Source organism: Miscanthus floridulus, chromosome 5 (genome assembly GCF_019320115.1).
Source record: "Miscanthus floridulus cultivar M001 chromosome 5, ASM1932011v1, whole genome shotgun sequence".
In the NCBI taxonomy this organism is placed as follows: Eukaryota; Viridiplantae; Streptophyta; class Magnoliopsida; order Poales; family Poaceae; genus Miscanthus; species Miscanthus floridulus.
The window spans coordinates 130448001-130458215 of NC_089584.1; the positions used below are offsets into that span (position 1 = coordinate 130448001).

The 10215-nt window shown below is 53.4% G+C and overlaps 1 protein-coding gene and 1 pseudogene across 1 annotated transcript; both read left to right on the plus strand.

Moving 5' to 3' along the window:
* The first annotated feature begins 1150 nt into the window (after positions 1–1150).
* On the plus strand, positions 1151–2532 carry LOC136455350 (amino-acid permease BAT1 homolog; annotated as a pseudogene).
* Positions 2533–7633: 5101 nt separating this feature from the next.
* On the plus strand, positions 7634–8965 carry LOC136453594 (transcription repressor OFP8-like). Its single transcript, XM_066454153.1, has one exon. The coding sequence runs from the start codon at positions 7762–7764 to the stop codon at positions 8476–8478; it is 717 nt and encodes a 238-aa protein (XP_066310250.1). The 5' UTR covers positions 7634–7761; the 3' UTR covers positions 8479–8965.
* Positions 8966–10215: the final 1250 nt, after the last annotated feature.

Below are 10215 nucleotides of genomic sequence, written 5' to 3' on the forward strand. Positions count from 1 at the left end.
TCCAATTTGATCCAGAAGCATAGTAATTAGTTAATTACTGCAGAATTAATTGTGATCCACTGTTGGCCATGGATTGGAAACAGACTTTGCTAGCCAGGGGCCTGCAAAGATTCCTATTACAAAACCATTTTTTTGCAAGACCCAGTTATACACGTAGACGATCATATAGGTCCTATTCGCTTGTCTTATAATCCATATTTTTGGCTTATCTTTTTAATTGGAACAATATTTTTCTCACAAAAAATCAGCTGGAACAATGTTTCAGCTTGTTTTTTCAGCGAAGCGAACAGGGCCATACACGAGCGCACACTCACCCCTATGAACACATGCATATACACCCTATCTCTATGAGCACCCCCGAACAACTGAGTTGAACCGGCAAATCTCAAGATTGACAAAGTCACCCCATGCGTCTCGTTGTTCGACGCGCACGTCATCTACCACTGAAAGAATAACGTTGTTAAATCTTAAAATAAATAAAAAAAAAGAGTTAAATGCATGAGGAGTCCCTGAACTTGTCAAGGGGTGTCATTTAGGTCCATGAACTTGAAAATTGCATTTCTGTGACACTGAACTTGATAAGTGCTGCACCATAGGTCCATATTGGACACATGGACAATTTATCCAACGTGACATTGCCACTGTGGCGCTCACTATGTCTAGCATTTTGCATTTAACCCCTTATCTTTTTTTATTTCTATTTTTCTCTCCCTCTTCTTTCTTCTCTGTGAGACTCAAACCTGCCGATGCAATTGGCCGTCACTACCGTAGCCATTCACCGTCGTATCCATTCTCTGTGAGCACCTCGGGGTCACGGCAGATCCTGGCCGTCGCCTCCGCGGGCAGCATCACCACCACGTCCCGTGCCTTGCCGCCCTCGGCCGCGGGCAGGACGAGCACCAGCCCCTCGCCGCGCGGCCCTACCCACGTGACATCGACGCGCGCGTTGGGGGCACCCCGGCCTTGAACTCCGCACCATATATGAGCACGTGGTCCAGCGCCGTGCACGTCAACACGCCCTCCTGCTGCTGCTGTCGCGCGTGGAGCCACTCCAGGGCACTCCACAGCTTGTCCTTCGGCACGCCGATGACGTGGCGGTCCAGCGCCGTGGCCATGGCGGGCAGCCTGGACACGAGGTCGGTGCGCGCGCATGTCAAGTGGGAGCTACCGTAGTAGCCCAACGGCAGCGGCGCGTACATCCGCTTGCGGAAGTCTAGCACCAGCGTGACAATCCGTTCCCTATCGGTGGCGTCGGTGATCCAGAGCCAGAAGAGCGCGGCGAGCGCCGCGAACGGGGTGAATAGATCCTTCCTCCTCTTCCAACATACTCCTTCCTCTACCCAGCCACAGCCGCCATCATAGGTGTGTTCGTCCTCGTCATCCTCGTTCCATCAGTGGCCAAGGAGAGGGCGAACGCCGAGTTCATCTTCACCCACATGAACACCAACAACGGCATGGGCATCCATAGCAAGGCCTACATCCTCGTCGTCGGGCTGCTCATGAGCTAGTACTCCAGCATCGGCTACGACACCTCTACTCACATGGTGAACTGAACACACGTCGCCGTCGTGGAGTGCCGCCGACCGATCGGCCGTCCACCACACATCCATCTTTGTTCTCTGATGACCATCTGAACTGAACGAGCATGATCGCATGCAGATGGAGGAGACGAAGAAGGTGGACTGGAACGGGCCGATGGGGATTGTCTACTCGGTCTCTCTGTCCAGCGTGTTTGGATGGATCTACCTGCTGGCTCTCACGTCGGTGGTGACTGACATCCCGTACCTGCTGGACACCAGCAACGATGCCGGTAGGTACGCCATTGCTCAGGCCCTGTACGCCACCTTCCACCGGAGGTACGACACCGGCGCCGGCGGCATCGCCTGCTTGGTCATCATTGTCGTCGCCGTCTTCCTCTGCGGCACCGCCTGCGTCACCAGCAACTCTAGGATGGGCTATGCCTTCTCTAGGGATGGGGCGATGTCGTTCTCGCATGTCCTGTACGCCACTTCAATGTCGTCTGGCTCTTTGTGTCCGTGGCGTTCGTCATGGCCCTCATGGTGTGCATGCGCTCTCATCTCTCAACTTCTCAAGTACGTGTCTGCCATGCATGTGACCATGTGATTTCTCTTCGTTCCTGATCGACACGTACAGTCGCTGGGGAGCTAGGTGGTGTTCTAGGCCATGGTGTCCATCGTGACGCTAGGTCTGTACATCACCTACGCGCTACCCATCTTGTTCCGCGTGACGACGGCGAGGAGGTCGTTCGTGCCAGGGCCGTTCCACCTCAGGAGATTTGGCGTCGCCGTCGGCTCGGTGGGCGTGCTCTGGGTGGCCCTCGTCACTGTGCTCTTCTGCCTACCGGTGGCGTACCCCATCACCAAGGAGACATTGAACTACACACCGATGGCCGTCGGTGGCGTGCTGGTGCTCAGCCTCGCCGCGTGGGTGCTCCACGCCCGGTTCTGGTTTCAAGGGCCTATCACAAACGTCCTCCTCTTCCAACATACTCTATCCTCTACCCAGCCGTAGCCGCTGCCGTAGTACCACCCTATGTGCTTCTTCCAACCCATCGTCGTCGTCTGGGTCGGGGAGGCGAGCGGCGGAGCATGAGCGGTGGCCACGGAGTCCGACGTGGTCACGCCCGCCGTCGGACAGCGGCGGACGTCGCAGGCGCAGGAGCAGCTCCTCCTCGTGCCGCATCGGTGCCACCACAGTCGTCCACCGTCGCGCTCGGAGGTGAGGTGCCGCGTCGCGGCCGGCCGGCCGGACGCCGACGACGGAGCGCCCGTGCCCACCCCCGTCCCCACTCCGAGCTCCAGCAGCGCCTTGACGACGTCGCGGCCACAGTGCTGGACGGCGTAGTGCACGGCAAGCGCGTCATCGAGGTCCAGCCCTTCGCCCATGACCATCAGCTTGACGAGCTCGAGGTCGGCCGCGTCCAGCGCGCGCTTCATGCGCCGGATCCTGTGGTCGCGGTTGGCCGTCGAGGACGCCGCGTTGATGGGGAGGTAGTGGTGGGTGAGGAACGATGACTGGATAGGCACTCGAATGCAGCAGCAACCACGCCACTGCCCGCGGAGCCGTAATCACCTGATCCATGAGTGCTCCCTGGTATGCTGCTGCTTACCGTGCGCGGTGGAGGAGCGTGTCGTCCACGCGCCCATGCACGTGCCCGTCGTGCTGTAAAAGAAGAAATAAGTGTGAGGGGTTAGATGTAAAAGAAGATGCCACGCTGTCATGCCACATCGGCAAGAAATCGCTGACGGAGCAGTATGGACCTATGGTGCACTAGATAACAAGTTAGGTGACCTATAAATGCATTTTTCAAGTTTATGGACCTAAGTGGTACACCATGACAAGTTCATGAACCCCTGGTGTATTTAACTCTAAAAAAAATACAAACACCCGTGTTAAATCGAAAACTTAAACTCAGACAGATAGGTTCCAACCAAAGAAACGTGACTAGCTAAGCTAAACTCTCACTAGTATTACAAAACCACTTGAATAGAGCTAGCCCACACAAAAGTAATGGTACTGCATGATAGCTTGAATGCAAACACAGTCTAGCCCTTGTTTAGTTCAAAAAAAACTTCCAACTTTGACACTATGTAAAAAGAAGATTCTTCGTTACATCAAACTTGTGGTACATACATAGAGTACTAAATGTTGACGAAATCAAAAACTAATTGCACAGTTTGATTGTACTTTGCGAGACGAACGTTTTGAGCCTAATTAGTCAACGATTGAACAATTATTACCAAATAAAAACAAAACGCTACAGTATAGCTACAGTGTCGTCGAATTCAGCCGGCGCCGAATCTGACCGGAACTAAACGCGGCCCTAGTGCGCGGCCGAGATTTGGACTGAGTAGTACACCCGGCCATACTGCTTGGATTAACTAATGCATGAGTAGTTTAAAATCAGCCACAGGATTGGTTTTTAAAATCGTGGCTGGCAGCAGCAGGCAATAATTGAACTCTCTGTGCTGGCCTGCAGGCAGCGCATTGGGATCGGATTAGACCGGTCTTAAAACCTGAGGACCGGGGGAGCGCACGGCAGGACCGCAGGACAGAGCCGGATTCGCATGGATGCACGGGCGGAACCCGGCGTGCTTCCCGGCCGCGGCCGGCCTTGATGAAGAGCAACGACGACGCAGTGCATCGAGCTCCGCAACCGACACCGCCATAAAACAACCACTTGCTCGAGATTAGTAGGCGACCTGTACACAGATCGATCCATCGGTGTTTGGTGCCGTACGACGCACTGGCAAATGGAGGCTTCTATTCTATGTTCCCTTCTGTGAACCTTCCCAAGCATGCGCATTTGACAGTCTGACTAGAGAGCCTTGGGAAGATCCTCTTTGACTTCTCTGAAATGGCGCAACTGGGTTATAGTATCAGTGCTAATCCTGTAGCTGTTGTCATGTTATGATACTGCTAGAGTGCTAGTACCAGCAAAGCTGCTTTGGGTAAAAAATAACCGGGGCTTGTAGCTGGCAAATTCTTCTGGATCTGGGAATGATTAGCGATTCTTCAACAGAAGCCGCGGCCGTGGCCGAATCTGAGCGCATGTGAGCATGATCGGCTTGTTCGCTTGAGTTTATTTAGAACTACTTTTCACCTATGGAATAGTATTTTTCTCTCACAACATTTCAGCATAAACATCAGTATAAGCCAAATTTCAGCATCAGCGAACATGGTGAATTATTAGCTTATTGGTACGCGTGTGTAACACATTTTTTGCAGTGACCAAACCTCACATGAAACTGTGAAAGGGAACCAGAGCAGCACAGTGAAAAGCGCATGAGTGTGGACAGCCCAAGACGGATCTGCTGCATGCTGCGCTGGTGCGACTCACGAGCCGTATCCAAAAATAGCTTTCAGGTTTTCATGGCTTCTTCAGTCTTCATCAGGCCAGGGGAGCCATGGAAAGAAGCAAAAAAGGTGACCTCAATGTGAGCAGCAGACGCAGCACACGGCATACTGTACGTACGTTTTTCGGGCAAGGCAATGCAATTGCAAGCCTAGCCGGGGTAGGCAGCCAGAGCCAGGCAAGGCAAGGCATGCTACCTAAAGCGTGCGGTTCGAAGGCACATGATTCCCCTCGAAGTGCACACGCGTGAGATGTGCACTTCATCAATGTCGTAGATGGTGGGCCTGCTGGATGGTTGGTTTCTGGGCTGGTTTGGGCTGACTGGTGCTGGTTTATTGTGAGAGAAAAACACTGTTGGCTGGCTGGTTTGGACTGACTGAAACCAACAAGCGAACAGTCATGCATGAAATGAAACATACAGGTTCGTTCCCCTGCCGCTGCCGGAGTACTTGATGGATGGCAAGGGCACTCGAGCACTACTGTTTCAGCTTTCTCTGAAGATACGCTCGCGAGCAGGACAGGGAAAGTGAGAGCGAGCAGACGAGAGATGCAGAAAGCTACAGGAGCAAGAGTAACCACAGGCAGGGCAGGGCAGGGCAGGGCAGGGCAGGCACTGAAGCAGTAGCGCAATGGCTCCATGATGAGGGGCCGCGACTGCATGTGCACTATCGTCCTGTGATGGCGTTTGGTACAGCCTGCGGATCAAACGCGTGGCTCATCTGGCCGGAAATGTTACATAGTAGTGTGGTATCGGCCGGAGATTTTCATTCGTCTATGGTTCCTGCACGATCTGTGGGTCTTTGCTCTGGTATATTTACTGATCGTACCGCATATCTATGAAAATCTATCTACCAGTAGAATGTGGAGTACTCTCAGCTTGGTTTTGTCTGGTAGTGTGACTGTGAGAAAACAAAAACTAATAACAGCATAATAACATATCACTAAATTAGTGTACTCATCTGGAAGTTCAATTCTAATGGGGTGTATTCTTCTCAGTCTTTGTATAAAATTGTTAACTTCAGAGGCATTGTACCTGTTCATGTTCCTGCTTTGTGGCACTTGAAAATTCCTCCTAGGATACATTTCTTTCTTTGGTTACTTTCCAAGAACAAGCTGCTGACTAGAGATAACTTAAGTTTGAGGAGGAAAGTAGATGACCAGACTTGTTTGTTTTGTTTGGATATTGAATCAGTATATCATCTCTTCTTTAGTTGTGTAGTTGCCAAACAACTCTGGGGCTGTGTTTCTGAAGCTATTGGTAAAGATGTAGGAAGTTCCTTTGAATCTATCTTTGTGGTTAAGCAACAAGAGATTCTTAGTTGTTAATATGTTCTATGCGGCTGCCCTATGGGGGCTTTGGAAGCTAAGAAACAGTCTATTTTTCCAGGGGTGCCTTTGGAAGGATGTGAAACTGCTAATTCAGCATGTTGTCAGTATGCTTCAAAGCTGGAGGCTGCTATGCCCCAAGGAAAACCTTTTGGAGTTCAATCAGAAGTTGGCGTAGCCACAAGACCCCACCTGCTACCTGGTTGTCCCAGGTTGGGAAGGATTGGAAGAGTTTTCTCTACAAGCATGCGCTTGATGGCAACACCAACCTCTTCCAGCAGATGTGAAGGAGCACCTTGCTGGCTTTGAGAAAATGGTTGGAGAGTCGGACGAAAACAAGTGGTTTAGTTTGGCTCAGTTCAAGTCTGCCTAGCAGATGTAATGTTTGTTGTTGGGGTGTGTTTCTCTTTTGTGCTCGATGTTGAGCTGGATACTTTGTTATTCTGGACAAATGCTGTAAATGTTTGTGGTCTTGGTTAATGCTAAGGCTGGGGCAAGGCCCTTAAACTCTAAAAAATATTATTGGTATAGTTATCAATTATCATGGACCACTTCTCAGAGCCATTTTTTTCTTCATCATATAAAAACGTATACTCAATACTCCTACTAAATTTACTGCCTAATGCCTAGTATAGTAACACATTAACACTGCACCTAGCAACATGCAATTAGCAAGTAGCAAGTCACCTCGACAGAGAAGATGGGAGCTGGACCAGCTTGTCCTCACATGACCAGTTAGTCAACTCCAACAGCAGAGTTCCCTCGAGGAAAAAAAATTGTTTTTACTCGTAGGAGTACTGCTCGCCGACCATCCTCTTTTGGCCTGCCCAGAATTTACTGCGAAAGATTTAACCATTGTCCAGTCACACCAGCCATATATGCATATGCTTACATCTGCTGCCCCCCTCTGACATGATCCTCCAGGACCCAATCTGGACGTGTTGCACACATCATCACATACAGGCATACAGACACATGTATCATCTCTCTGCACTGCTCCCTCTCTCTCCCTTTACGCTGTCGGTATCTATCTCAGCTCGTTTTACGTCTTGTTTCGGGCCGTGGAGCATTAAATGTAGACGAAAAGAAAAACTAATTGCATAGTTCGGTGGGAAATTGCGACCGTTTTAAACCTAATTAGTCAATGTTTAGATACTATTTGCCAAATAAAAACGAATGTGCTACAGTAACCCCAAAATCCAAATTTCCCCAACTAAACCAGGCCTTACCAGCTTCGCTGCGTGCACACTTGCCGCTCTAAATTATCCCCTTGACATGCTCCCGCTCTCCTCCTCTTCTCAGCTCTCACTCGACCTGGCTGTGTTCACGTTGCTCTCTTACTCTGCCGTTCAATCGATCGTTTCCCCACGCTGTCACATGGCGCTCCATTAATATATAGCACCACGCCACGCCACCAAGCTCATCCTCCCGCTCCAAGCTCCGAGAACGCAACACAGCTCACTGTACCCGAGCTCGTGGTAGCCTCGGGTAGCTAACGTTTCTGCGTGTGCGCGCGCAAGCACGTACTCCACGCGCGCAGGTGGCTGCATCCGGCCACCATGTCGGGCACGGGTAGCAGGTCGTCCCGGAGGGGGAGGGGCAGCAGCAGCAGCTTCACGCTGCTGCAGCCGCCGGTGGTGGACATCGGCTGCAACTGCCGCCGCCCCAAGCTGTTCTCCGTCTTCTCCTCGTCGTCCTCCCTGTTCCGCGGCGGGGGCAAGCCCAAGTCCCCCAACGCCGCCTCCACCTCCACCACCACGGCGTTCACGGCCACCACCGCAGGCGGGCGCAGCGGCACGACGGCCACTTCCACGGACTCCTCCTCGTGGGGCCCCGCGTCGTTCGTCGCCACCTACTCGCTGTACGAGGAGCCGGTGGCCGTGGCGGTGGCGCCGCTGCAGCAGGAGCGGGAGCAGCAGGAGGCGAGGCGGCGGCGGAGGCAGCAGCACCGCCGGCGCCGCAGCAGGCGTGCGGCAGCGCCACCGCCCGCGCGCCACGGCGTGGAGGTGGTGGACGAGGAGGAGTACGGGCGGCGGGTGGCGCGCGAGAGCGTGGCGGTGGCGGTGGACTCGGCGGAGCCGTACGAGGACTTCCGCGAGTCCATGGTGCAGATGGTGGTGGAGAAGGAGATCTACGCGTGGGACGACCTCAACGACCTCCTCCACCAGTTCCTCTCCCTCAACTCGCCGCGCCACCACCCGCTCATCCTCCACGCCTTCGCCGACCTCTGGACCCGCAACGGCCTCTTCTGCCCGCCATCTCCCTGCCAGTTCTAGGCAGGCTGCTCGCCGTCCAACACGGCCGGCCGGCGCCACGCCATGCACGTACGCTTGCATACTGTTTTAACCAATAGCTAGCTAGTCTTTGTCTTGTCCTACTGGATGCTACTACTACCAGTCTACCTCCCAAAAAATCATTTCTACCATTAACAAAGCACGCAGCTCACGCGAGACCGAGACGCTATTAACCGAGGTCCCGGCCGGCGAGCTGCATCCATGAATGCCAAGGTCTTGAGCTTAATTAAGGAGAGCGCAAAGAAGGCTATGCAAGATTATCAACTGCTGATAGATGCTCTGCTCGTCGTTGTAATCTTCAATACTGTAACACCATGCCGTTGTAATGTAGTCCACGTACGTACGTGCTAATGTTGTGTGCGTGTGGCGCCAACACCGGGAGTGCAATGATACGCTGGTGTCGCTCGAGTGTGATCCTACTGTACTGTGTCACTGTGTGGTGTGTGTACTGACACTCGAGCTTTCCCAGGACGCTGAGTTGAAGCGAACATGCCTTTGTTGCGATTCAAGTGCTTACCACTGCCAACGCCACCAGCTCTCCTCCACTTCGTTCCGTGTGCAACAAAGCTGTGTGTTAGCGCTAGCGTACGTGACGTTGGGCTGCATGCGCTGCGGCCGTGTGGACTGGCGTGTAAAAGCTGCGACGTGCCGCGTCCACTGCTTCATTGCACTGTGCGGCGCGGTGCGTTGGGTTCATGTGTTCTGCTGCAGTGCTGCTCGCTGCAACGCTGGGCTGCTAAGCTGTACTGGCACTGTTCCGGCGGACGCGATGGATTCAGAGCTGGCCCCTGCGATTCAACGTTGCTCACACGCCGTTCAACGGCTGGATCTGGGCACAGTGCCAGCACTGTGTGGGGCTTCATTGTCTTAGCATTTGGCCCGCCCCAAAAGTCCGAAACAAACAACCACGCAGCCTAGCTTGATTAGTTTTCGCGCGCGTATTAATTGGCGTAGTAATTTTTTACTGGTTCTGTCTTAAACGTATCCGTGTACGATCGTACGGTGAGGCTGAGGAGTAGACGGGGCTCCAGAACTGTGCGCTGTGCGGCATTGCATGGCTGCAGAGCCAAGCCATGGATGGTTCGGTGGAGCCAGAGTAAAAACTACTGTAGCTTGGGCCGGCCGGCCGGGCCGGGACTCCGCTTTATGGCGCGGCAGTAAAACTTGAAGCTGCACTGACAGGCATGCCCCCGCACGCATTTGCCTTGCGTTCACGGATCATGCCGGCCAATCAAACGCCCCCGCGAGGCGCGAACGCTTCAATTTCAAGCAAAGCAGGGCAACCGGCCAATCGATTGGTGAAACAGTGGATGAAGCCTGGAAAGCTTTTGCAGGAACAGCGCTACCGCCCAATTCAAGTACTAGTACTACCGTGCGAGGTTCGCCTTTAGGGCCGGGTAAACGAACGGCCGGCTCTCCATTATTTGTCCGCACGTACAGCGCTAAGTGAAGCCAATCGGCCGGGACGAAACGAAACCGCGGCAGAGAGTTTTGCAAGCCCCGCGCCTCCTCGTTCTCGACTTGGGAGCAGGCAGCGTCGTGCGTCTTCGTCCGCGGTGGATTTTCGGTCGGCCCGATCGACACGGTAAAACGAGGGCACGAGCGTAGTGAAAACTGAGAGGCGGGCAGCGGTTACGACCAGCGGGGAGGGGCGCGGCCTGCGCACAGGCTGCCGCGAATGAATGCCAAATTGTCCGCATTAGCGCAGCTAAGCGCGGG

What these genes read in the sequence shown, in the direction of transcription:
- LOC136453594 (XM_066454153.1), top strand. Translation starts at nt 7,762, where the DNA reads ATGTCGGGCACGGGTAGCAGGTCGTCCCGGAGGGGGAGGGGCAGCAGC.